General features: G+C 45.2%; 1 protein-coding gene across 1 annotated transcript in view; it reads left to right on the top strand.

The window, feature by feature from the left end:
- LOC310787052 (homer protein homolog 3-like) overlaps positions 1-26,043 on the top strand; it is a 54,698-nt gene that overhangs the window by 19,095 nt on the left and 9,560 nt on the right. The window contains exons 2-6 of the mRNA XM_083648386.1: positions 1,751-1,907; positions 3,090-3,221; positions 3,552-3,659; positions 19,118-19,254; positions 23,688-23,844. Of these exons, the coding sequence (XP_083504512.1) occupies positions 1,751-1,907; positions 3,090-3,221; positions 3,552-3,659; positions 19,118-19,254; positions 23,688-23,844 (691 nt within the window). The remainder of the gene's footprint in view (positions 1-1,750; positions 1,908-3,089; positions 3,222-3,551; positions 3,660-19,117; positions 19,255-23,687; positions 23,845-26,043) is intronic.

A 26,043-nucleotide genomic window follows, 5' to 3' on the forward strand; every position in this document is an offset into this window, starting at 1 on the left:
CCTCGTTTTCATCAGCCGACACAACGAGGACACCGACCACCGGCAGCTCTCTGAAAACACAAAGCACATCTACTGTCGGCCATTTGGAAATCGAGGACATTTTTGTCCTGGTTCAGATTTTTGCCTTGACCGCAACAGCGGGGCGGGGCCAGCCCTATAAACACCAATGTCTGTCACTGACTGACTGACTGTCATGATTGAAGTTACGCAGATTTATGCAAATTTGCCATCATTTCACACACACATACTGTACATGGGTCCAGAGACCTATACAATTTTTTAACCAAGTCTTGTTTCTGTGATTTTGCTGTGTGATTACTAAGTGCTGTATTTTCATTTTTAAAAAGTATTACATCTGCGTTATGGGAACACTGCTGTGTGTGAGTGAGTCAATATTACCGTGGCCACCCTCAGTGGGATTCGACCCCCCCCCCCCCCCCCCCCCCCCCGCCCGGGTGGGGTCGTCAAAAGTGCCTTTCTGTGTGGTGTTTGCATGTTCTCCCCGTGCCCCCTGGGGGTTTCCTTCATATAGTAACCCCTCACCAAAACATGCAATATCCTGGTCGCTGATGTGGTGCCTCCTCTGGTCGTTAGGGGCGCCTGTTCGGAGGGAGGGTAACTCGTTGGAATAGTGTGATCCTCCCACGTGCTATGTCCTACCGGTAAAGCTTCCCCTGTCAGGTGAAAAGAAGCGGCTGGCTACTGCCCATGTCTCGGAGGAAGCATGGAGCCAGTTTCGGCTCTCCCCAGATCGGCAGAGGGTGGAGCAGCAACCAGGATAAATAAATTAAAATTAGCACTAATGGGGGATAAAAATTGGATAAAAAATCTGGGAAAAAATCTTAAAAATAAATAAATAAATAGCTGCATTTACACAACATTTGCAACATTTTTACAATAAGGGTAAACATTCAACAAAGATACAGGCTTTGGGTTTTCATTTAATAATTTGGTTGTGGCCCTGCCGCACCAATAAAAACGTGGTCCTCCTTTGCTAATAAACATCGTTGCATTGCTTCATTCCATAGTTGGATAGAGAGTTCATCAATGAAATGTAAACATGGCAGAGCAACACCATGACGTAAAGGAGTAGGTGTGCGTTCAACGGGTTTAAGGCACGCCGTGGATGCCAAGAACCACGCTTTGCTTGTCATCATCAATTCAGACAGTACAAATGTGTGTCACTCGACCACTGGGGTTTAAACTTGATGCTCTATCTTGTAGAGCCTGACCGATATATCGGTTGGCCGATATTATCGGCCGATATTGGCCAATCACCGATATATCGGTATCGCCCGCTATGTTTACCGATATGGCGGATATTTTTTTATTGTATTTCTTAAAGTTATAGACAGCATGTCAGCATCCTTTTTCTTAATTGTTCGATTTGTGTTTTTGTATTTCTAGTTATTTATCATTATTAAATTCCCAATGAAGTTTACAGTTTCAGTACACTGATGTCATTTTGGACAATAAAGTTTATTGCTAAACTGTAAAATATCATGCCTACATTACATATCTCAAGTCATGTCAAGCCATATCTTTGTCAAGTGTTTGATATTTGAGGGATCATTGCAAAAATTGTGTAATATAATGTCTATATATATATAATATATATATACGGCCGATATATCGATATCGGAATCCTTTTACTCCCTAATATCTCTATCGGCCCCGAAAATTCAGTATCGGTCGGGCTCTAGGTGCTGAGCTAACGTTAGCGTGTCCCTGTCCCGCTGTGTGTCTGCAGGGAGCAGCCCATCTTCAGCTCCAGAGCTCATGTCTTCCAGATCGACCCGGCCACCAAGCGGAACTGGCTGCCGGCCAGCAAGCACGCCGTCACCGTGTCCTTCTTCTACGACGCCAACCGCAGCGTCTACCGCGTCATCAGCGTGGGCGGGACTAAGGTGGGACACACATCCTCGTTGAACTTACACACGATAACTTCTACACACTCATTTGTTATCCTCTCAATCTTGTGAAAATGAATAGGATTGTGAAAGTATGTTGATGCCTTTCTCTACGTCCAATGCTAATATTGACATTCCTGTATTCTTTATTTTATTCAATGATGGAAAAAAAATATTTGCTGGTCATGATTGGCAGGACCAGTGGCAAATGTCATCCAAAAATCGCATTCATTTTCACCATAGGACACAGAAAATAAAAAAATATATGTAATCTAAAAATTGAAAGGTCTATTCAGAAAACACGCATGCACGTGTGCACGCACACACACACACATGCACGCCTGCACATACACACATGCACGTGTGCACACACACACACACATGCACGCCTGCACACACACACATGCACGTGGGCACACACACACACATGAACGTGTGCGCACGCGCCCAATGTAATGGAGCAGCCTATTAGCGCATGTCTGTGTCAGTTCTGTAAGAACTAGTTCTCCTGTCTGTAACTGTGTGGCCTGGTTCTGCTACTAAGGAGGGTCACTTCATAACCAAGGTCAGCATCATGTAATGACGCACACAGTGTGCACACAGTGTGCGGTCTGTGTGTGTGATAGAGGGAGAGAGACAGAGAGAGAGACCTCATACTTGCACTGGCTTGCACATACAGTAGGCACTATTTTGTGCAGTGGGAGTGCACAGTACATTGTGTGTGTGTGTGTGTGTGTGTGTGTGTGTGTGTGTGTGTGTGTGTGTGTGTGTGTGTGTGTGTGTGCGTGTGTGTGTGTAAGACTTTACAGCATGTTTTGAAATGTTGTATGCATGTGCTGTGTGAGTGTATGGAATAGGCTGCGATGCGAGGAGCACCAGTATGGCACCACATTGCACCAAACTCTTTGAGTGAAATGACACTGGCAGATTTCTTTCAGTTACTTTAAGAAAAATACAATTTTAGGATTCAATAAACGACTGAATGACTTGGTAAGATGTTTCTTTTTTGCAGTGCAAACATGGCAAATGTAGTCCGTTACCAACTATTCATAATACCCTCCATTTTTTTTTACGTTGATAAATATCCAGTTCTTTTTTTGTGGGATCCTGTTATTCACCAGCACATCACTGGGATCACTCAGGTTTCATCTGATCTTCTGTTCTTCTCCGTGGTGACAGGCCATCATCAACAGCACCATCACCCCCAACATGACCTTCACCAAAACCTCCCAGAAGTTTGGCCAGTGGGCGGACAGCCGGGCCAACACTGTGTACGGCCTGGGCTTCTCCACCGAGCAGCAGCTGCAGCAGGTATTGCCACACATATTGTAGGGAGGATTATTGTTGCGTTCACAAAATATTTACGCAATGAGATCTTTGATAAATAATCATAATCATCAGTAATGTGGATATAATGACTAAGTGGGTAAAGGCAAATAATAGAACAGCTACTATAGTACAATCTAGTAAGTTCATAAAAATAACATCACTTTACTGTAACACTTATGCCATATCACAATATTACGATATCCAAAATCTAAGACTATATCTAGCCTCATATCATGATATCGATATAATATCAATATACTGGCCAGCCCTAACAGAGACTCTGCCTTCCTGACACTCCCTTCATGATTCCAGTTCTCGGAGCAGTTTAAGGAGGTGAAGGAGGCAGCCCGCCTGGCCAGGGAGAAATCCCAGGAGAGGTTTGAGCTGGCGAACCCCGCGCTGAACATCGCCGCCCCGCAGGTGAGTCCTAGAGCTGCAGCTGTTCTTCTCACCTGCGACAAAAAAAACTTTCAAAATGCTTCGTGTGCTGGTGAGCAGCTTACGTTCAAATGAATTTTTCCGTTCAGCCTTCAGTTCTATAGAAGCTCCTTGGTGCAGTGATGAGCAGTGATAGCCACCATGTCTGAACCATGGTCTGAACCATGTCTGAACCATGGTCTGAACCATGTCTGAACCATGTCTGAACCATGGTCTGAACAGACAGAGAGAAGAGAAACTCAAACTGCATCAACAGAAAATCCAAGCCCCGCCCACACTGACCCCGTTTACACCTGCCATTAAAATGCGTTTTGGGTGATCAGATTGCAGTCGGATAGTGTTTGACCACTTGAAACTGAAAGTACAGGTGTAAATGCACCCAAGATGCATTGAGGACAGATTGTGATCTGGTCGGTCAAACCACCTCCGGAGGTGGTCAGGGATGCACTGTGACCACCTTGAACACAAGTGTAAATGCAAGGTATGCGTTCTCAATCCACATACAACAACAGTCACCACCTGTCATGGGCAGCCAATGCACTACTTGTCACTACTCAGTGCTGAACAGGGCGATCAGATCTCAATGTGGACACTGAATGTAATCAGGTTAATGTGGTCGAGCACTATCTGATTGCAATCTGATCACCTAAAACACATTTTAATGGCAGGTGTAAAGGGGCGATCTGTGAGAGGTGCATGTGAGGCTGAGGGACGAAGATGGAGACTGAATTAAAAAAAAAGAACATGTTGAAGATGAGCACTTTAATTAACAGTCAGCACTAATTACACACAGAGTCGCTCCCTTCAGTGTAATTAGGAAATAGATTCTTCTCCACGTCTCCCTCTGAGTCTCTCTCACTCTCACACACACACACACACACACACTTTAAACACTGGCGTTTGATTAGGATCATATGAAACTGGCTTCCCTGTGGGGAAACTGGGTCACCTCATCAGCAGAGGATCAGATACGGAGAACAGTGAGACAAATAGGGACATGCAACATTATACAATAACACACAATTAGAGTAGGGGGCATGGGGGTCCTCCTCCCCCCACGACCCGCTTGCCCCCTGCTCTAATTGTGCTCCTTCTCCCTATCCCCGCCCCCTTTCCTCACCACGCCCCCTCCCACCACCCAATAACATCTAGCCTACCCCTGCCTATCCCTAGCTAAAGCCGGTTTTCCCAGCTTCCCCTCCTTCCTTAACCCCCCCTCTCCTCTCACACACACACACACCTTGCTATCCCTAGCTACGGCCCCTTTTCCCTAGCCCCATGCCCTTCCTTGACCCGAATCGGATTGGATCAGCACCAAAATGTAATGGGTTCTTCGTTGGCCCATGCTACACCCTTCCACCAAGTTTCATGGACATCGGCCCAGTAGTTTTTTTGAATCCTGCTAACAAACAAACAGCCGGATGAACAAACGGCACTGAAAGGATAACCTCCTTGGCAGAGGTAATGATGACAAATATACTCAGACTTATTTTAAAACTTCACTCAATCACTTTTTGTAGTTTAGTAATCTCCCACTTTATATTAAGTCAAGTCAAGTCAAGTTTATTTGAATAGCACATTTCATACACAGAGGCAATTCAATGTGCTTCACATAAAATGGTCGACACAAGGAAATAAAAGAATAAGAGGATAAAATATACATTTAAAAGCATCACAACAGAGAAAGAGCATAAAAAGTGCATTAAGCGACAGGCGCAGCAGTTAAAAATGTCCATAACCTTTATAATAGTTGGACTGGATATTCGGGTAAATACTGTGTATTTATTATTTAGAGATTTTTAATTCTTTGTGCGATATGGCTTTTGAAAATAACACTTATTCACTCACTTCTACACTTCACTTTTCTTGAAAAAGAGCTAAATCTTGTCTGCTTCACCCAGAAAATGTAATGGGCCCACATTTACATAATCACTATGCAAATGAATTTAGAGAACATCGATAATAAAGTCACAGATGAAAGGAACCTGACAACATGGTAATAACTGTATTTTCAAAACACAATGCGCAACTCTTTCAATTAAATCGGCAGACATTTAAAAAAGGATAAATAGCCTATCGCTATAAATCTCACCTAAGATAAGACCGTGGCTTGTGCTTCATTCCTCAATGAGTTATATTCATAGTTTAGTTTTTGATCTACAAAAAAAAATACAAACTCATATTTAATCCGATGAATCGTTTTATTCAAATTGAGGATTTTGTTTGAGAATTTCTTTTTGATGATTACGCCATAAAATATGGCTGCAGACATTCGAAGAAGCTTCGTTTGAAAACCTCAATCGAAGCGTTGAATGTAAAAAAGAAGAAAACATTTGGTACAGCCCTGTGTCGAAGTGTCGCTGTAGCTGTTGTCTGCGTCTGTTTATAGTTGGTGATTTTGTGCGTTGGTGATTTTGTGCTTAGAACACCGGAGCCTAGACAGCAGAGTGGAGCTTTGTTAACACAGAAGTCATATCAGAAGTGTTGATGTTCTCTGAAGCTCATGTTGTGGAGACTTCAGTTCATCTGGTAGTGTTTATAACATCTGACCCTCCTCAGCTCGTCCCTTTTCTCGGCTCCGTCGGCCCACAGCAACCCGTACAGGAAGACGAGACACCAAGCGGCCAATCACAGGTCTTGTGGTCTTGCGTCACCCTATGTGTAGAAAGAGGAGGAGCTTAAGCTATAGCAGCACCCCAAAGACCTATGGTGGTACACTTCCATGCAGGAGTATAAACTGGCAAGTTACAGTACCTTCAAGTTGGGCCGGAGGCCGCAGAGAAGAGTTCATGTAAGGCCTGGAACACTGGAGCTGAGCTGATCTGTCCTGACTTACAAAACAATGATGCTCACCAGCCTCTTCATCACTATTATCACTACTCGCCCTCGGTGGTGAGCATCAGTTGGCACGGCAGCATCAGTGCTGCTGTTGGAGCGAACGCTTCACTGACCTCTGCTGAGCTCGTTCCTAGCAGCAAAACACGCAGCAGTTGATTCTTGGATGAGAGAAAGTTGTCGACAAAGATTTGCTTTTCTTCGCTTTTTTCTCTGTCTGTGCCACTTCGGCACTTTCACTTCATGTTTTTTTTTTTTTCATTTTCATTCTGCTACAGAGGCGAGGAGATGAGCCATGCAGAGACAAGTCAGCTTGTTTTGATCAAGATAGATCAGGAGGCCAAAACCATGTGTGAGTTGTGAAGTGCAGCAGCAGTAACTCTTAACGATCCGGCTCCAAAAAGACTCCAAACTGCCAAACTCCATGAAGTCAACGGACCACAAAAGTGTTAAATAGCTCTACATTCCGACAGCCATCACTGATATAGAGTGATCTCTCTCTGGGTCTGATACACTACGTTACTGCATGCTGCAGATCTCTCTCTGGGTCTGATACACTACGTTACTACATGCTGCAGATCTCTCTCTGGGTCTGATACACTACGTTACTGCATGCTGCAGATCTCTCTCTGGGTCTGATGCACTACGTTACTAGCCTAGGTAAACCCAGCCCCCACGTGACCTGCTCTCTCAGTTCCCAGTCACATAGTGACTGAGAACAGGTCTGAGAGCAGGTCACGTGGGGGATGGGTTTACCCAGGCTACTACGTTACTGCATGCTGCAGATCTCTCTCTGGGTCTGATACACTACGTTACTGCATGCTGCAGATCTCTCTCTGGGTCTGATACACTATGTTACTGAATGCTGCAGATCTCTCTCTGGGTCTGATACACTATGTTACTGCATGCTGCAGATATCTCTCTGGGTCTGATACACTACATTACTGCATGCTGCAGATCTCTCTCTGGGTCTGATACACTACGTTACTGCATGCTGCAGATCTCTCTCTGGGTCTGATGCACTACGTTACTGCATGCTGCAGATCTCTCTCTGGGTCTGATACACTACGTTACTGCATGCTGCAGATCTCTCTCTGGGTCTGAGACGCTTCTAGCTCCAAACTGCTGTCGGAATCCTGGTGAATCCAGTGATTGGTGGGTTTGGATGAACCCACCAATCAGTAACGACTTTAGTGATCAGGCGCGCGGCCCCCCAACCTAACTCTGTTGACTTTTGAAAATGAATCCCTCTCTCATTGGTGCTACGACCTGTTAGTCATTCAATTGTTCCCCCCTCAAAACATTTAGTACTGTACTACATGTATGTATGTATGTATGTATGTATGTATGTATGTATGTATGTATGTAGTACACGGAGCGCAGCCATTCAATGTCATATTTGAGTCTGGGGAGAGACTACTACTCCATTAGTTTTACAGTCTGTAGGATGGACACAGGGATTGAACCTGTGTCTTTCAGGTTATGGGACGCGCTCTCTAACTCCCGCTCAGAATGGAGCGCCGTTACCCAGAGGGCCGAGCTGCTGTCCGGACCGTTCTATTTTAAACACACAGAATCATGTGGGATTAGATGGATGGACACCCCATCTGGCTGCTCCATTATTTCCCCAATGGCTAACTCCATTAAAGGATTTCATGCATGAAAAATGAAGCCGGGAGGCGGAGAGAGAGAGAGGCTAGATCTGAAGCCAGGAGGCAGAGAGAGAGAGAGAGAGGCTGGATCTGAAGCCAGGAGGCAGAGAGAGAGAGAGAGGCTGGATCTGAAGCCAGGAGGCAGAGAGAGAGAGAGAGGCTGGATCTGAAGCCAGGAGGCAGAGAGAGAGAGAGAGGCTGGATCTGAAGCCAGGAGGCAGAGAGAGAGAGAGGCTGGATCTGAAGCCAGGAGGCAGAGAGAGAGAGGCTGGATCTGAAGCCAGGAGGCAGAGAGAGAGAGAGAGGCTGGATCTGAAGCCAGGAGGCAGAGAGAGAGAGGTTGGATCTGAAGCCAGGAGGCAGAGAGAGAGAGAGAGAGAGGCTGGATCTGAAGCCAGGAGGCAGAGAGAGAGAGAGAGAGGCTGGATCTGAAGCCAGGAGACAGAGAGAGAGAGGCTGGATCTGAAGCCAGGAGGCAGAGAGAGAGAGAGAGAGAGAGGCTGGATCTGAAGCCAGGAGACAGAGAGAGAGAGGCTGGATCTGAAGCCAGGAGGCAGAGAGAGAGAGGCTGGATCTGAAGCCAAGAGGCAGAGAGAGAGAGGCTGGATCTGAAGCCAGGAGGCAGAGAGAGAGAGAGAGAGGCTGGATCTGAAGCCAGGAGGCAGAGAGAGAGAGAGGCTGGATCTGAAGCCAGGAGGCAGAGAGAGAGGCTGGATCTGAAGCCAGGAGGCAGAGAGAGAGAGAGGCTGGATCTGAAGCCAGGAGGCAGAGAGAGAGAGAGAGGCTGGATCTGAAGCCAGGAGGCAGAGAGAGAGAGGTTGGATCTGAAGCCAGGAGGCAGAGAGAGAGATAGGCTGGATCTGAAGCCAGGAGGCAGAGAGAGAGATAGGCTGGATCTGAAGCCAGGAGGCAGAGAGAGAGAGAGAGAGAGAGGCTGGATCTGAAGCCAGGAGGCAGAGAGAGAGAGGCTGGATCTGAAGCCAGGAGGCAGAGAGAGAGAGAGGCTGGATCTGAAGCCAGGAGGCAGAGAGAGAGAGGCTGGATCTGAAGCCAGGAGGCAGAGAGAGAGAGGCTGGATCTGAAGCCAGGAGGCAGAGAGAGAGAGGCTGGATCTGAAGCCAGGAGGCAGAGAGAGAGAGGCTGGATCTGAAGCCAGGAGGCAGAGAGAGAGAGGCTGGATCTGAAGCCAGGAGGCAGAGAGAGAGAGGCTGGATCTGAAGCCAGGAGGCAGAGAGAGAGAGGCTGGATCTGAAGCCAGGAGGCAGAGAGAGAGAGGCTGGATCTGAAAGTGTACGGAGGGACAAGAATGGCTGTGGCTGAAAGATAGTGTTGACTGGAAGAGGGGGGGGAGGGGGTGAATTATGTAAAGTGGAAAGGAATCTGGGCTGCTGTTGAAAAGACAATGACCGGCTTTTATCTGCCAGCGTCACTGCTCTCTTGGTGGATGTGATCACTTGCCAAATCAGCCATTTTGTGTGGAAAAGGTTGGAAGTGAAGCAGGTGCAAGCAAGACATTGATGAGAGCCCCGGACGTTCAGGCTTCAACCGAACAAGCAGCCGTCTTCTTGTTATTTCTTTAGCCAGAAGCAAGTAGCATGAGAGCAGAAGCAGGTAGCATGAGAGCAGAAGCAGGTAGCATGAGAGCAGAAGCAGGTAGCATGAGAGCAGAAGCAGGTAGCACGAGACCAGAAGCAGGTAGCATGAGAGCAGAAGCAGGTAGCACGAGACCAGAAGCAGGTAGCATGAGAGCAGAAGCAGGTAGCATGAGAGCAGAAGCAGGTAGCACGAGACCAGAAGCAGGTAGCATGAGAGCAGAAGCAGCTAGCATGAGAGCAGAAGCAGGTAGCATGAGAGCAGAAGCAGGTAGCACGAGACCAGAAGCAGGTAGCATGAGAGCAGAAGCAGGTAGCACGAGACCAGAAGCAGGTAGCATGAGAGCAGAAGCAGGTAGCACGAGACCAGAAGCAGGTAGCATGAGAGCAGAAGCAGGTAGCATGAGAGCAGAAGCAGGTAGCATGAGAGCAGAAGCAGGTAGCATGAGAGCAGAAGCAGGTAGCATGAGAGCAGAAGCAGGTAGCATGAGAGCAGAAGCAGGTAGCATGAGAGCAGAAGCAGGTAGCATGAGAGCAGAAGCAGGTAGCATGAGACCAGAAGCAGGTAGCACAGCGCCGCCTGCTATCATTACTCATGATTGGGGAGCTGCGCCATCACTGGACAGGTGACCTGTCAATCACGCCCCAATCCATAGTCTGCTTTATCATCTATGTGACTCTAAATGGGAGCATAGTTTACACAATGAACATCATGCCGTGTTGAAGAAGACTTGGAACTACCGATTGAGACCATCAACTCATTAGGAAAGTGTTTACTGATAAATCAAGTGAGAAGGAGGGTCATTTTCCCATTGACCGCCATACAAGTGGACTTCTTGTTGTAGCCAGTGGAGTCGCCCCCCTGCAGGCCATTTAAAAGAATGCAGGTTTAAGGCACTTGGGCATTGACATCATTTTTCAGAACTCGAGGTTGCCCTTGGGTGTATGTGCTTGCATCTTTGTCTGTGTGTCGCTCTTTCATTGCATTTTAATAGGAATTTCTGCCAATAGGAACCCCCTGTGTGTGTGTGTGTGTGTGTGTGTGTGTGTGTGTGTGTGTGTGTGTGTGTGTGTGTGTGTGTGTGTGTGTGTGTGTGTGTGTGTGTGTGTGTGTGTGTGTGTGTGTGAGTGAGTCATGGTGCTGTCGTCCTCGACCTCGGCTCAGCACACTCGCAGAACGGTTTGTCACACACTTTATACAAAGAGGCTTTACACAAGATATGTAAAACATTAGATAAGAAATACAGGATAAGACAAATAAAATAATAAATAAAAAGAGATCAAGTTAAAACCAGGACTCTTTAAAAATAGATTCTTAATCTCAATGGAACTTTCCTGGTTAAATAAAGGTTAAATACAAAATTATATCAAATTGGTGATTGGACTGAAGAAGAGAGAAGCATGCTGAGACTGGGAGGTCAAACATGACCTTTATCTAAACGTGTCTTTAATTCATAAGCGTAGATGTGGGGGTACACAGGGGGACGTGACCAGGGGTGTAGTGGTAAATACAGAGGTGGGTAAACTATCCAAGGTGAGTAGTGTACACTACCCACCTTGTGTCCCTTCATTGTTTTATATCGGTGATCTGAAAATAGGTGAGTAAACTATCTGCATCATTTCAAAGAGGTGGATAAACTGCGTTTACTTGCGTTTACCCTCCACTACACCCCTGGACGTGACCCCCTGAATTTGTTTATCAGTTCAGACAGCAGAATTGTCACAATATCCCAAATTCATATCATCACCAGAAGCTGTTATGTGTTAATGTTGTCTTTTAGACAGTAGTATAGACCAGAGGGTTTCAAAGTGGGAGGCGGGCCTCCCCAGGGGGGCTCCAAACACTTTTAGGACATGGCGACATTCTGACTGTCACCATCTTTGTTATATGGAGCATAAGAAGCTGGCGTCGGGCCGTGATCGGTGAGCTGTGCGATCACTAGTCTCTCAAGCCAGACTATCTCTTCTACAATCTTCAAATGCTCCATAGACAGGTCTGTATCATTCACATAGACAGGTCTGTACCATTCACATAGACAGGTCTGTACCATTCACATAGACAGGTCTGTACCATTCACATAGACAGGTCTGTACGTTTGCCCATTCAAATGTGGCCGGAGGCGGACCGGAAGGAAGTTCAATGGTATTCGGCCAATCGTGACACATGTAAACATAACCCGGCCAATCATGACACATGTAAACATAACCGAGGCAGGTGATTGAGGGAAATGAGCGGATGTACCTCCGTGGAGGACAGACGTACCGGTTAGGGATGTTCATTTTGAAAAATTTCCATAATCGAAAATCGGGGGAAATTAACGATCAATTATTGATTATCGATCATATTAATAATAATATAAAAAAAAAAAAATTACAAAATGAATGCCTATGGCAGAAAATACGAAAGACAACGTGTTCTCCTCAATAAACTCTTTATTTCAATGTGTCTCCTCTCCAACACTCTGCTGTCCCCGGCGCATGCTGGTGTGAATTTCCCATGTTTAAAACAGTTTTGTTGGCACAAAGGCCCGTGCCCAGCCAGAAAACTAGAGACTATATGAAGCTCCACCTCACGTTAGTCGGCTGTGCAATGGAGTGGGGCGAGGAGAAACGAATTCCACCTAAACCTAGTCCGCAATTTCTTTTTTTTCTTTTTTTTATAAAAGCAAAATCGATAAAAATTCCACATGATCGATTCCATTCCGATCAATTATCGATTTTCGATAACTGATGAGCATCCCTACTAGTACCGGTAGTTGCGGGAGACGACGCATCTCTTTTTAGAGATTATGCGATCACTGGACAGGCAACCTGTCAAGCATACAGTAGTCTACTTTATCGTCTATGTGACTCTAAATTGGACTAAACAAAGTGAACGTCATGTTGTATTGAAGAAGACTTGAGACTAGTGATTTAGACCACCAACTCATTAGGAGAGTGTTTACTGAGGTCATGAATCAAGTGACAAGTAAGGTCATTTTCCCGTTGACTTCCATGCAATCTGACTTTTTTTTGGAGCCTGTGGGAGTCGCTACCTGCTGGTCATTAGAAATAATGCAGGTTTAAGGCACTTCCACATTGACTTTATTTTTCATGAATGGAGCTACTCCCTTGAGTAGTATACTTCCCCAGGGGTTTTATGAGCAGCGTCTTCCTTCCTCCTCTGTTATCTTTGGTTTCTCTGCATTCTGTCCAGTGCATCATAGTCTGATATCAGACTGAATCATAGCCTGATATCAGACTGAATCATAGCCTGATATCAGACTGAATCATAGCCTGATCAGACTGAATCATAGCCTGATATCAGACTGAATCATAGCCTGATATCAGACTGAATCATAGCCTGATATCAGACTGAATTGACAACGTGTTACACTTCATTTCCATCCTCTAGTCTGACTTTGCCTCCTCTCTAACTGATTTAAATGAGGGGAATTCCATTGTTTCTAACCAATCACTAGATTGGCCTGATTCTAATCCAATTGGGAGAAGGCAAAAAACACCTCCCCTTAGAATAAATGTCTTCAAAGCAGAATGCTGTTTGCATTTCAAAGTAATTGGTATTTCTAATCGATTTAAAACAGTCTCGATAGCAGCGTCTATAATGTTGTTATTACTTCTCGGCGCACTTGACGCTGATTGGCTAATTGTTTTTTCGACCGAGGAAATCGCTGTTGCGTGTTACGATGCCAGACCAGAAGCAGCCAAAACTCAACTGGGTGGAGTGGGCGGAGTCAAAGGTCCACAGCGAGGTCAGATGTCAGGGTCGGCTTACACAACAGCGAGCGGTGGCATTACAGGCGGTCACCATGGCAAATAGGTGACCTGGATAAGAGTCTGAAAAAGTGACTGAGCATGACTTTAGCTCAGCTAGAACACACACACACACGCACACGCGCACAAACACACGCACACACACATACGCACACACACACACGCGCACGCACACACACACACACACACACACACACACACACATCACCTGGCTGAGGCTGCCTTGGTTCTATTGATTGGTTCTGGTGAGACAGCAGCTCTCATTGATTGTGTGAGTGAGGAGGAGTGAAGGCCGGAGGTGTTGCGGTTGTTCTCACACCTTCTCACACACAGACTCGTCCTACATCCTTCTCCCTAACATCTATTATAAATGGGCTCCAGATACTTTGAAAGCTTTCTTGTTTGTCTTGGAGTAATTATGTAATTTTCTCAAAAGGTAATCACAGACATGTCCTTAAGCCACTCCCCAATACTTGGTCTACCAGTACTTTTCATTGTATACTTCATTTCATTGCTACTGTATACTATAGATCTTTTGTCTCCTACCGTCGTACTCCATGTTACATTGATGGTTTCACTGGAGCTTGGAAAGACAACCTCCAACACTAATAGCAATTAAATGTGAATGTGTTACCACAGAAAGGTCATCAGATAGAGCTATAAACCCCCGCTGCACACGCACGCACACACACACACACACACACACACACACACACACACGGCCTGGTCAGGAGTGACCTTTAGAAAGCAGTACAGTTACAGCAGAGATTACAGCAGCTCCATCGCCTCGGGCTCTACTGACGAGACAGACAGCAGAGACAGACAGCAGAGTATCTGCATGCAGTCAAGCTGCAGTTTCCAACATGATTTGCAGAGCGGAGAGATGGAGGGGCGGGGCTTAAGTGAGATAACAGAGAATAACAAACGCACCTATTAAAAGAACAAGTGAATAAGACCGCTGCAAAGACAATAAGCAGACGTGTACAATCAAATCCTCCTGCTCAGGGACTACAGCTGCAAATCAGCTCTTATAGCTAAGCTAACCCTGGCACGTTTACATTGATGTTGATGTTGATTAATGTGCACTGTCCCTGAGTAAGTAAGTAAATAAGTAAGTAAATAAATAAATACATAAATAAAATTGCAGTGAGACCGCATTGAGAATTCAGCTAGATGAATTGAAAACATTTTCAAACAACTGCTAAGGTATATTTATATTTTATATATATATATATATATTTTTTATTTTTTATTTTTTATTTTTTTTAAGGTATATTTTCAGCTTAGCTTTTAAATAGCCTTCATTTGAACAGTTTCAAGCAGGAGCAGCCTCAGGGCTTGAGCATTTTGACCAAGAGGAGAATGTATGCTTCTCCTCTGCTTGAGGCAGTGAGATCTGTTCTGAGATCTGTTCTGAGATCTGTTCTCAACATCAGACCAAGAGTAGAATCAGGAAGGACAGAGTAGAATCAGGAAGGACAGAGTAGAATCAGGAAGGACAGGGGAGAATCAGGAAGGACAGAGTAGAATCAGGAAGGACAGAGTAGAATCAGGAAGGACAGAGTAGAATCAGGAAGGACAGGGGAGAATCAGGAAGGACAGAGGAGAATCAGGAAGGACAGGGGAGAATCAGGAAGGACAGAGGAGAATCAGGAAGGACAGGGGAGAATCAGGAAGGACAGGGGAGAATCAGGAAGGACAGAGTAGAATCAGGAAGGACAGGGGCGAATCAGGAAGGACAGAGGAGAATCAGGAAGGACAGGGGAGAATCAGGAAGGACAGAGTAGAATCAGGAAGGACAGGGGAGAATCAGGAAGGACAGAGGAGAATCAGGAAGGACAGGGGAGAATCAGGAAGGACAGAGGAGAATCAGGAAGGACAGAGGAGAATCAGGAAGGACAGAGGAGAATCAGGAAGGACAGGGGAGAATCAGGAAGGACGGGGGAGAATCAGGAAGGACAGGGGAGAAGAACATCCAAGAAAAACATATGGCTTCACTCACAATGTGCATCTAAAAGTGAGAGTATTTGTTGTGTTCTTTTATCTTTCTATTTTACTCGATTTGATTGTTTTCAGTCTTTTATCTGCCTTCTATTGATGTCAAGCACTTTGAGCTGTATGTGGTGTGGCGTATGAAAGGTGCTATATACAAATAAAGGTTGTTGTTGTTATTATTATTATGAACTAGTCTCCTGTCCAGGAGACGGGAGACTCCTGGACAGTCTCCTCTGAGCTGTTGCAACAGAGGAGGATCCAGAAGCTCACTGTGCTGTCTGTCTGTCACTGACTGGAGCCTTCACCCTCTGAGACGACAAACACAAGGTCTTGCCAGACACTCATCCATATTTTAGAGCTCTCAGCATTAACACAGCCCACAAAGAGAGGAGGTGCGAGGTGTGCAGGACGGCCCCACAATGTAACTGTGATGCATGGAGACATGAATAAGTAAAGCAGTGAAACGCAGGGTGTAGAAACAGCAGATAAATAAGTCAACAGTAGATGTGTTTAGATGGGGGGGGGGGTACTTTTAATAAATAAAGTGGAGGCTCAGGACTTCTCAAAGCCTGTTCCATTGATTACACAAAGAGTATAGAAGGCAAGAGACGAAGCTCTCGTGCGTCTTTGACAACAGCACTGCCGCCATTTTGGCCTGAAAATGCCTCCTTGCGCCAATGGAACAGCACAGAACCATGACAGGCAGCCATGGAGACGAGTGTTGCAAAGAAATGATGTGCTCCGCATGTTGCGATGGAACAACCGATTGGCCTTCAGTTCTTATCAATTTAAGTACGTTGGCGAGACTATCAGGAGGACCCTGAAACATGTTGACATCCTGCTTTCACGTTTGAGAAGTTTGCCATAGCGATTGTTAGCACACACACACACACACACACACACACACACACACGCTCTGGCCCTGCAGTGTATTGGAGGTTGTGATGTTGCTTCTATTTTCTATTCGATTTGAAAGAAAATTAAAATAAACAACCCTCCAGTTTGATCAATAAATTTGACGTCATTTGATTTGACTTGACACAATGTGGAAAAACTCCAATATTGTCCATTCCTAGTGTTGGATTGAGCTGATGTATTCCTGTGCCTGCTGCCTGCTGCCTGTTTGTCAGAATGCAGACGTTGGCATGGAAACTGGCTGGATGTTGTGACTTTAACGCTGGAACCTCAATGTCAACTTTTAATTTCCTCATTTGCATCCTTGGCTTCTCTTTACAGTAGAGATGGATACAGCCTGTTTTCCACTTCACTGGCTGACTCAAAACTCTGCTCACCTGTGTGCTCCTCCACTCTGGAGCTGTCCGTGGTGCTGAACCTGTGTTGAGTCATTTTGTCACTAATTAGCCATTTTTGCCCATTTAGTTGGTCCTAATTACCTAATTAAAAAATCCAGCTCTGTTAGGTCACTCGCAGGGCTGCTCTTTACACTTCCTGAAAGATTCAGCACATAAAATGGCGTAGCTGTGGCCGAACACAATTCTGCTCGTTCGCTCGCTCGCTCACTCACTCACTCATTCGCTCGCTCGCTCGCTCACTCACTCGCTCACTCACTCACTCACTCACTCACTCATTCACTCACTCACTCACTCATTCACTCACTCACTCATTCACTCGCTCGCTCACTCACTCACTCACTCACTCACTCATTCACTCACTCACTCACAGACACTTCACATTCTTATTATACGATTTAGTCTGTCACAACCTGTCAATCAAACAGTGTGGGCGGAGTTTGGATTTTCTGTTGCAGTTTGTCATTTTTGACATGGTGGCTGTCACTGCTCATGCTAACTACCCAGCTCTTCTTCTTCTGTTTATTGCAAACAAACCGAAAACGAAGAAACATCACTTCCTGTGCGGCAGGAAAGAGCTACCAGACATGAGCTATTCAGAACAGAAAGAGGAGAAGATGTCATGAAATAATGGCCTATATGGGGTTATGAAAATGAAAATGCATTACATCAATTCTGTTTTGTTTTTTTGTCATTTAGACATTAAAGCTGCTTTTAATAATTTAATGATTGCACATTGCATTCTCTTTTTTCTCTCCCCTCTCCTCCTGATGCATCATGGGATTCTTCTTCTTGCCTTCTCAGCTCTCCCAGGTGAGTGAACTGTTTGTGCCCCCCGCCGCCCCCTGCAGTCCAAAGACAGCATCACCCAGACCCCTCCCCGCTCCGCTGAGCTGCATCATGGTTTCTCTGTGGGGGCCTCACAGTCTCGTCTCTTTTAGTGTTACATCAGCTTACATCCTCAATAATACATGTGCAGTGTGATCACAGCCAGCTGCAGATCACAGCCGGCTGCAGATCACAGCCGGCGGTTTCTGTGATGATGAGAAGCTTTGTTGACGACGGTAACAACAACAAAATGGAATCGGAGTGTGAGCTGCTGGGGTCAGCACAGCGCTGTGTTCACGAGCCCTTGGAGTTTGCTCGTTCCACATATCGGTGATATATCCGTGCGTCCCGCTGACAGGAGGAAAGACACGGGGATTCCTCACGGGGCCTTAATTAGTTTGCAGGCTTGGACTGTGAGCGTCTCCGCTTTGTCTCCACTCAGCCTGTTAGTGAGCGGAGTCGGGAGAAACTGACATAAAAGTATAACCCCGTTTATGACTTAAACATGGCCCACACTGTTAATTATTCAGGAAGGCGGGCTGGAGCTGTCCTGGCTTTGATTTTTCCTCCCGCCTCTCCGGACGCAGCGAGTCGACTTAATGTTTTATTTCTATTTTTCTCCATATCTCTCCATAAAACACTGTCTTCAGGGGAACACATGTAGGCTGACTCAGATGAATAATACAAGGTTCCTCTACAGTAAAGTGCACTGGGGAGAGGAGAGGAGAGGAGAGGAGAGGAGAGGAGAGGAGGGGAGGGGAGGGATTTCCTTTTAATGTAAATCCCATCAGAGTGGTGAGGCCGTACAGGGAAGCAGCTGGGGCCTGGCTACAGGAGCTGACATGGGACATAACAAGCTCTGACATGTCAAGCTCCGCCCCTCTCCCCGCTGTGTCTGCTCCGGTTTGTTCTGACGAGGCTCTGGATCTGTGGAGGCTCAGCCCAGTGCCCAGAATAAAATATCGGCATCCGTTTCTGGAATCCATGGAAAAATGTAATAGATTAACATTTCTGAACCAACGTTATGTTACATATCACAAGGAGAGTTATGTCTGTGGGTGGTTACAGGAGAGTTGTGTCTGTGCTGTCTGTGGGTGGTTACAGGAGAGTTGTGTCTGTGCTGTCTGTGGGTGGTTACAGGAGAGTTGTGTCTGTACTGTCTGTGGGTGGTTACAGGAGAGTTGTGTCTGTACTGTCTGTGGGTGGTTACAGGAGAGTTGTGTCTTCTGTCTGTGGGTGGTTACAGGAGAGTTGTGTCTTCTGTCTGTGGGTGGTTACAGGAGAGTTGTGTCTGTGGGTGGTTACAGGAGAGTTGTGTCTGTGGGTGGTTACAGGAGACTGAGGAGAGTTGTGTCTGTGCTGTCTGTGGGTGGTTACAGGAGACTGAGGAGAGTTGTGTCTGTGCTGTCTGTGAGTGGTTACAGGAGAGTTGTGTCTTCTGTCTGTGGGTGCAGGAGCTGTCGGAGGAGCAACACTCTCCACCTCTGCTGACGGTGAACGGGCCGGCCGAGGACAAGCTGATCCGCAGCCGCAGTGCCGAGGTGGAGCTGACCTCCGAGAAGGAGAGGATCAAGAAGATGCTGTCAGAGGGGTAAGGCACCAGACGGCTTCACCTCTGACCTCTGAGGTGCTAGGCTACCCTAACCCTGCTTCTGTTGAACACACACAACCATCAACATACTGCTGCTTCACTGGGCTTTAAGTGTACAAACAGTCTAGACGGAGCTGAGCCGCTGAGAACCCACAGCTCAACACTTTGTGTCTTTCCTGATGAAAAGCAGTGACTCCTGACAAAAATGACTGACAGCAGGAAATTAAAAACCTATCGTAGCTCTTTTTAAAGCTGCAATAGGCAAGATTTTAATTTAGAACTCCAGCCGTCTTCTCAGCCTAAGCCAGGAAGTGATGCTGCAGCAGAGTGGAGCCTCAGAGGAGACTAGCAAACTAGTTTGTCCAAATTAAGTTCTGCTGTGAGTTTTGCTCACTGGAAGGAAATCTTCTCCGTATAGGAAATGTCTTGACCGATCCAAACTGAAGTGAGATCCAAACAGTTTCCTGACCAGCGAGCTGTTGGACCTTCTCGTCTCTCTGCTTTCCTTTGGTAGAAAGCATGGCATGCCGGCCGGCTCGGCTTGCTTTGCTAGATTTTATATTGTGAATTCTTCAAACACTTATACCCCTTGCTGCCATTTGGAGGTGGTAACTTAAACCCTCCACTGGCAAACTGCTTCCTCCAGACTGGATCCTCTACATTTAAATATACAGAATGTGCCACAGGAAGGAGTCCTGAAACCATGGGTTCCCTCGTCTGGAAGTCAGTGGGTTTTTGGTTAGATGCCTGAAATAAGACCTGTACGTGCTTAAAGCAGGACTAAACCCTGAAATAAGACCTGTACGTGCTTAAAGCAGGACTAAACCCTGAAATAAGACCTGTACGTGCTTAAAGCAGGACTAAACCCCAAAACACTTTTTTCAGCTTTTAACCAATATACTGTATATGACTTTGGGGGGTGGTGTGTGAAGAATTCTGGTCAAAATTTCCACATTTGAGACCAAACTGTTACCATTGTACCATTTGTATCATTTTCAGCAGCATAAGTTCCCTCTATGGGTTTAACACTGCTTTTTTTTGTGCCCTCAAATTAATGGGATATTTGGTACATCGTGACGTCACGGTGGGTTTAGCACGCGCCCCACTCATGTGGGGGGAAAAAAAATCCCCATTGATTATTACTGTAGTTCACGCGGCGCGAGCCCTTTAAGACCAATGCATCCATGGGTAATGCCTACTGTGGCTAATATTAGCCGCTAGTTAGTTATGTTATATGGCAGTAAAATGCCACTGAATGACCAAATTGATATAACTTTTAACCATTTCGAGTAACACTGTTTCCATACGGATCACCAGCGTTAGTTGTTGTTTATAACGTGGCTATATTCATAACGTTTTCTATTTCGGATGCGTTATTTCGAATCCCACATAGGTTACGCTGGCGCAAAACATGTGGGCTTCAGGACGAGTCACTGTGTGTGTGTGTGTGTGTGTGTGTGTGTGTGTGTGTGTGTGTGTGTGTAGGTGGCAGTTGACCAGCCGTTCTGACTGGCCCAGTATTCAGCTCACAATTATGATGGTGACTAGGGCTGGGTATTGCCACTGACTTCCCGATACGATTCCGATACACAAGGTCCCAAGTCGATACGATTTACGATACGATTCGATATCGATATTTTAGTTACAATACCAGTTTTGCTTTGATAATGGAAGAGATTCTCAAAGAACTAATGCTGTAAATTGTACAAGGAACCCTCTAACCTGGTACATTATTAAAAAATATTAATATTTACATTAAGAATTGACCATAAAGGAAGCAGTTACACATCATGTAATTCTTTTTTATTTAAACATGACCAACATAGTCATTCAACATCTTATCTTTCTTTACAGTCTTCTGTCTCTTTCTTTACAGTCTTCTGTGAGAAGCCAAACAAATTTAGATTTCCACTATACAACAGAATCATTGAACAGCAGCATGTTGTAAACAGTGTTTCATAAAGTATAAATGCTTTGTAAATAAAATCAAATTAAATACAGCTCATGAACATTTCCAGTTCACAAACATTAGTGCAAACAGATTTGAGGTCTGTACATCTGGCTCATGGTGCATGCACAATGCACATGTAGCCTACAGTATTTATGTTTTTGTTTCAACTACAAACATAAATAAACGTCAACTTGAAACTATGTTTTAACTACCACACACAGCCTATAATATTATAGCCTATGTTTATAAAAATAAAAATAAAATGCATTCTAAAAGATCGATACTGGGATTTATGTATCAATACTTGTTCCTTTACATGAATATCGATTCAATATCGATATATCTATTTTTTTAACCCAGCCCTAATGGTGACCTGTATTGCTTGTGAGATGGGAAGCAGAGAAACATTTTAAACCTGTTGTCCAGACCGTTTCTTTTGACCAGTGTCAAACGCCTGCATGGATTTGTCCGTGGTTGCTATGGTGAGACGTTGTATGGATGTGTCAGTGGTTGCTATGGTGAGAAGTTGTATGGATGTGTCAGTGGTTGCTATGGTGAGACGTTGTATGGATGTGTCAGTGGTTGCTATGGTGAGACGTTGTATGGATGTGTCAGTGGTTGCTATGGTGAGACGTTGTATGGAAGTGTCAGTGGTTGCTATGGTGAGAAGTTGTATGGATGTGTCAGTGGTTGCTATGGTGAGACGTTGTATGGATGTGTCAGTGGTTGCTATGGTGAGACGTTGTATGGATGTGTCAGTGGTTGCTATGGTGAGAAGTTGTCAGTGGTTGCTATGGTGAAAAGTTGTCAGTGGTTGCTATGGTGAGACGTATGGCCAAAGCACCTGTTGGTTTGGTCGTCACGGGCAACAGGAGCTGTTGATGAAGAACTTAAATATCACTGCTGACCTTTAGCAGAAACACCATCTGATGAACTCTGCCTTGTCTTATTAAGCTGATGTGAGAAATCTCAACAGCCAAATTGTATTTTATATATGTGTGTATATACATACATACATTTGTTGCTTTTTTTTATGTAGATTTAATGTCCGCCATGTCCGCTTGTCTCAGCACAACGCTGATGAAGGCTACCCGCTGAAACGCGTTCGTTGTGCTGCTGGACAAGCTAAGTAATAATAAAACACCTAAAGGACTTTTTTGAGTGCTGGCCTTCTGTTCTTTTTTATAAGAGTTGAGTCCCCCAGCCCTGATATGTGAAGCGCATTGAGTACTTTAGAAAAGAGCAAACAGTTATTATTACTGTAACCCTGCCAACAGAGTTGGGAGGCTATGTTTTCTTTTTTCCCTGCAGGATATCTCAATAAGTTATGGACAGATTTACACAGGTCATGTTCACAATCACAAAAAGGCGCCTAACTTCCAAACTGATTCAAGTGTCACCACGTCACTTTGTGTTGCTTCATTCTGACAATACAAATCTCCTCAGATGTGATTGATCTTGTATCTGGTAAAGTCCTCGCTCCTCGCTGTCATTTAAAGTCCTCGCTCCTCACTGTCATTTAAAGTCCTCGCACCTCGCTGTCAGGTGAAAAGAAGTGGCTGGGACCTGCACATGTATCAAATGGCTAAAATGGCAAATGGCCTGCATTTATAGTTGATAGTGCTTTTATCCAAAGAGCTTTACAATCAGTAGGTACATTCATCCATTCCTTCACACAGACATTCATACACCCATGCTGCCACACCATCGTGCTGCCACACCATCGTGCTGCCACACCATCGTGCTGCCACACCATCGGGAGCAATTTGACCACAGTATCTTGCCCAAGGACACTTCGACATGCAGAGTGGAGGAGGCGGGGATCAAACCACCAACCTCTTTTATCCAAAGCTCCACCACCTGAGCTACTCATAATATATATATATATATATATTTAGAACATGGCTCTCTCGAATACTCGATTCTGATTGGTCAATCAACAATATTCACCGGTCATTATTTCTCGACAACCGACCGCTGCTCTGCCACACCTGGATTAATCAGTTGGTAAGAGCATTTTGTCCGCAGACGCTACTAATTAGGCCAACCAGTTGCAGCTGTGGTGTCTTGTGTGCCAATTACGAATGAAACCGCTTTGTGTTGAAAACGCTATTAAAAAATCTATTTGAATAATTATTTTTGTCAGATTATTGAATGATTTAGTTGTAGGCCGTGTTCTAAGCGGGATAATGTATACTGAGCCGGTGATTACTGGAAATAATGACCTTCAGGTGAATATTAAGCCCTCCGCTGCGCGTCGGGCTAAATCATTCACCTGTCGGTCATTATTTCCACAGTAATCACCGGCTCAGTATACATTATCCCTTACATATACACCGTATATATATATATATATATATATATATATATATATATATATATATATATATATATATATATATATATATATATATATACATATACATACATACATATTATATATAATCAATAAAATAATTGTGTGTATGTCTTTCTCCCTCAGGTCTGTCTGTGAGATTAATCTGGAGGCGGAGCTCTTCAGCCTGCAGGACAGCAATGCCAAGCTGGTGGCGGCGCTGCACGAGGCCAACAGCGGCGTGGAGCAGTGGAAGAAACAGCTGGCGGAGTACCAGGAGGAGACGGACCGCCTCCGAGACCAGGTGAGCTGCTCAGAACTGCCTCCGAGACCAGGTGACCTGCTCAGAACTGCCTCCGAGACCAGGTGACCTGCTCAGAACTGCCTCCGAGACCAGGTGAGCTGCTCAGAGCCTACATGCTCTTCTGTAGGAGGAGACCAGGTGAGCTGCTCAGAGCCTACATGCTCTTCTGTAGGAGGAGACCAGGTGACCTGCTCACAGCCTACATGCTCTTCTGTAGGAGGAGACCAGGTGAGCTGCTCAGAGCCTACATGCTCTTCTGTAGGAGGAGGCCAGGTGAGCTGCTCAGAGCCTACATGCTCTTCTGTAGGAGGAGACCAGGTGAGCTGCTCAGAGCCTACATGCTCTTCTGTAGGAGGAGACCAGGTGACCTGCTCACAGCCTACATGCTCTTCTGTAGGAGGAGACCAGGTGAGCTGCTCAGAGCCTACATGCTCTTCTGTAGGAGGAGGCCAGGTGAGCTGCTCAGAGCCTACATGCTCTTCTGTAGGAGGAGACCAGGTGAGCTGCTCAGAGCCTACATGCTCTTCTGTAGGAGGAGGCCAGGTGAGCTGCTCAGAGCCTACATGCTCTTCTGTAGGAGGAGGCCAGGTGACCTGCTCACAGCCTACATGCTCGAGACCAGGTGACCTGCTCAGAGCCTACTGATCAGGTGACCTGCTCAGAGCCTACTGACCAGGTGACCTGCTCAGAGCCTACATGCTCTGTAGGAGGCAGAACAAAGCTGATGGCTTGAGTTAAACCTCAGTGGGCGGAGACAAAGAACCACCATTTTTCTTGCAAAATGTGCTTGCATTCATGTGCTGCTCGGAGTTGCAAAGTCGTTCTTGTGACGTCGGTGTGTTCATGAATATGGAAACAACATGGAAGATACAAAGAAGATGTGTTGTATTTTGTTGCTTAGAAAGACTTAATAATGATGAAAAACCTGTAGGCTAATAAATGTTTAAAAGAAATCGAGTTACATATTGCATCGCATGCATTACAAAATGATTGGGGGAAGTGTAACTCTAATTGGCATATAATATATTCTTGATCATATCAAAATAATCATTATTGCAGACCTAATCATTGAACGCTGCTGATTAGGGATGGGCATTTCTAGCAAAAACACTATTCGAAATTCGCTGGCCAAATTCGAATTTAATTCGAATTTCGAAAAAAAAAAAAAAATGTAAAAAAAAAAAAAAAATTTTTTTTTTTTTTTTTTTTTTACATTTTTAATTTTTTTTACATTGACATTTTCGAAAATAAAAAACAGTTTTGACAATCATGAGTGGTTGTGGTTCATTAAATATTTAGTAGGCTCAGGTCTGAGTGCCAAAGGGGTGCCAAAGTCACCCCCTCTCCCTCTTCATGGGATTTCATCCGCCATTCATTTTTCCATAAACCTTGCTTAAAATGCTTATAGCGATTTGACTATACTTAGAATCAGGGGAGACAATGCAACATTTCACTCAAAAAAAATTTTTTTTTTTTTTTTTTTTTTTTTTTTCGAATTTCGAATTTCGAATTTCAATAATAAAAGTCGACCTTGATAATAACAACGATTATTCGAAAATTCGAAATTCGATGCCCATCCCTACTGCTGATATGTGGGTCTGTCTGGTCTGTTTTGACATGGACAGATCAGGAGAGCAGCTCTCAGCTGTGGAAGACACTTTGAAACAGGGCAAGAAAGACGTACAAACATTGACAAGATATGAAATGTATCTTGTTTATGGTTTGCTCATGGCTGCCTCCCGTGTGGCAGAAACCCTCTGAAAGCGATGTTCTCTGACATTTCATCACTAAGTGTCCACTCTGGAAAGAACTGGATGTTATGTTTTATTCATATACCTATAAATATCACAACAAACTCCTCATAGAGACTTTGTATATTCCAAACTGCCGGTGCATTCTTCATCCCCACCCCCCCCCTCTCTCTCTTTCTTGGGATATTTCTGGTGACAAGCTCCCACGATAATCACAGGGCCAGAAAGCAGACGTTTCCTCTTTAATGTAGCTTACTTAACGGCACAGAGGCACCAAACTGCACTGAAATGATTATCAACAGAAACACAAAGCCCAGCCTTTATTTTTAGCCCGTGTTGGGGTGTCATCCATCTTCCCCCTCCCCCCCGCATCGCTGCAGCAAAGTCAACCAGGTGGCTGAAAGTGGAGCAGGCCTCCAGGGTTTGGCATCGGGGAGGGGGGGGCGGG

The sequence above is a fragment of the Poromitra crassiceps genome (assembly GCF_964638095.1).
Source record: "Poromitra crassiceps genome assembly, chromosome: 12".
NCBI classification, from domain to species: domain Eukaryota; kingdom Metazoa; phylum Chordata; class Actinopteri; order Beryciformes; family Melamphaidae; genus Poromitra; species Poromitra crassiceps.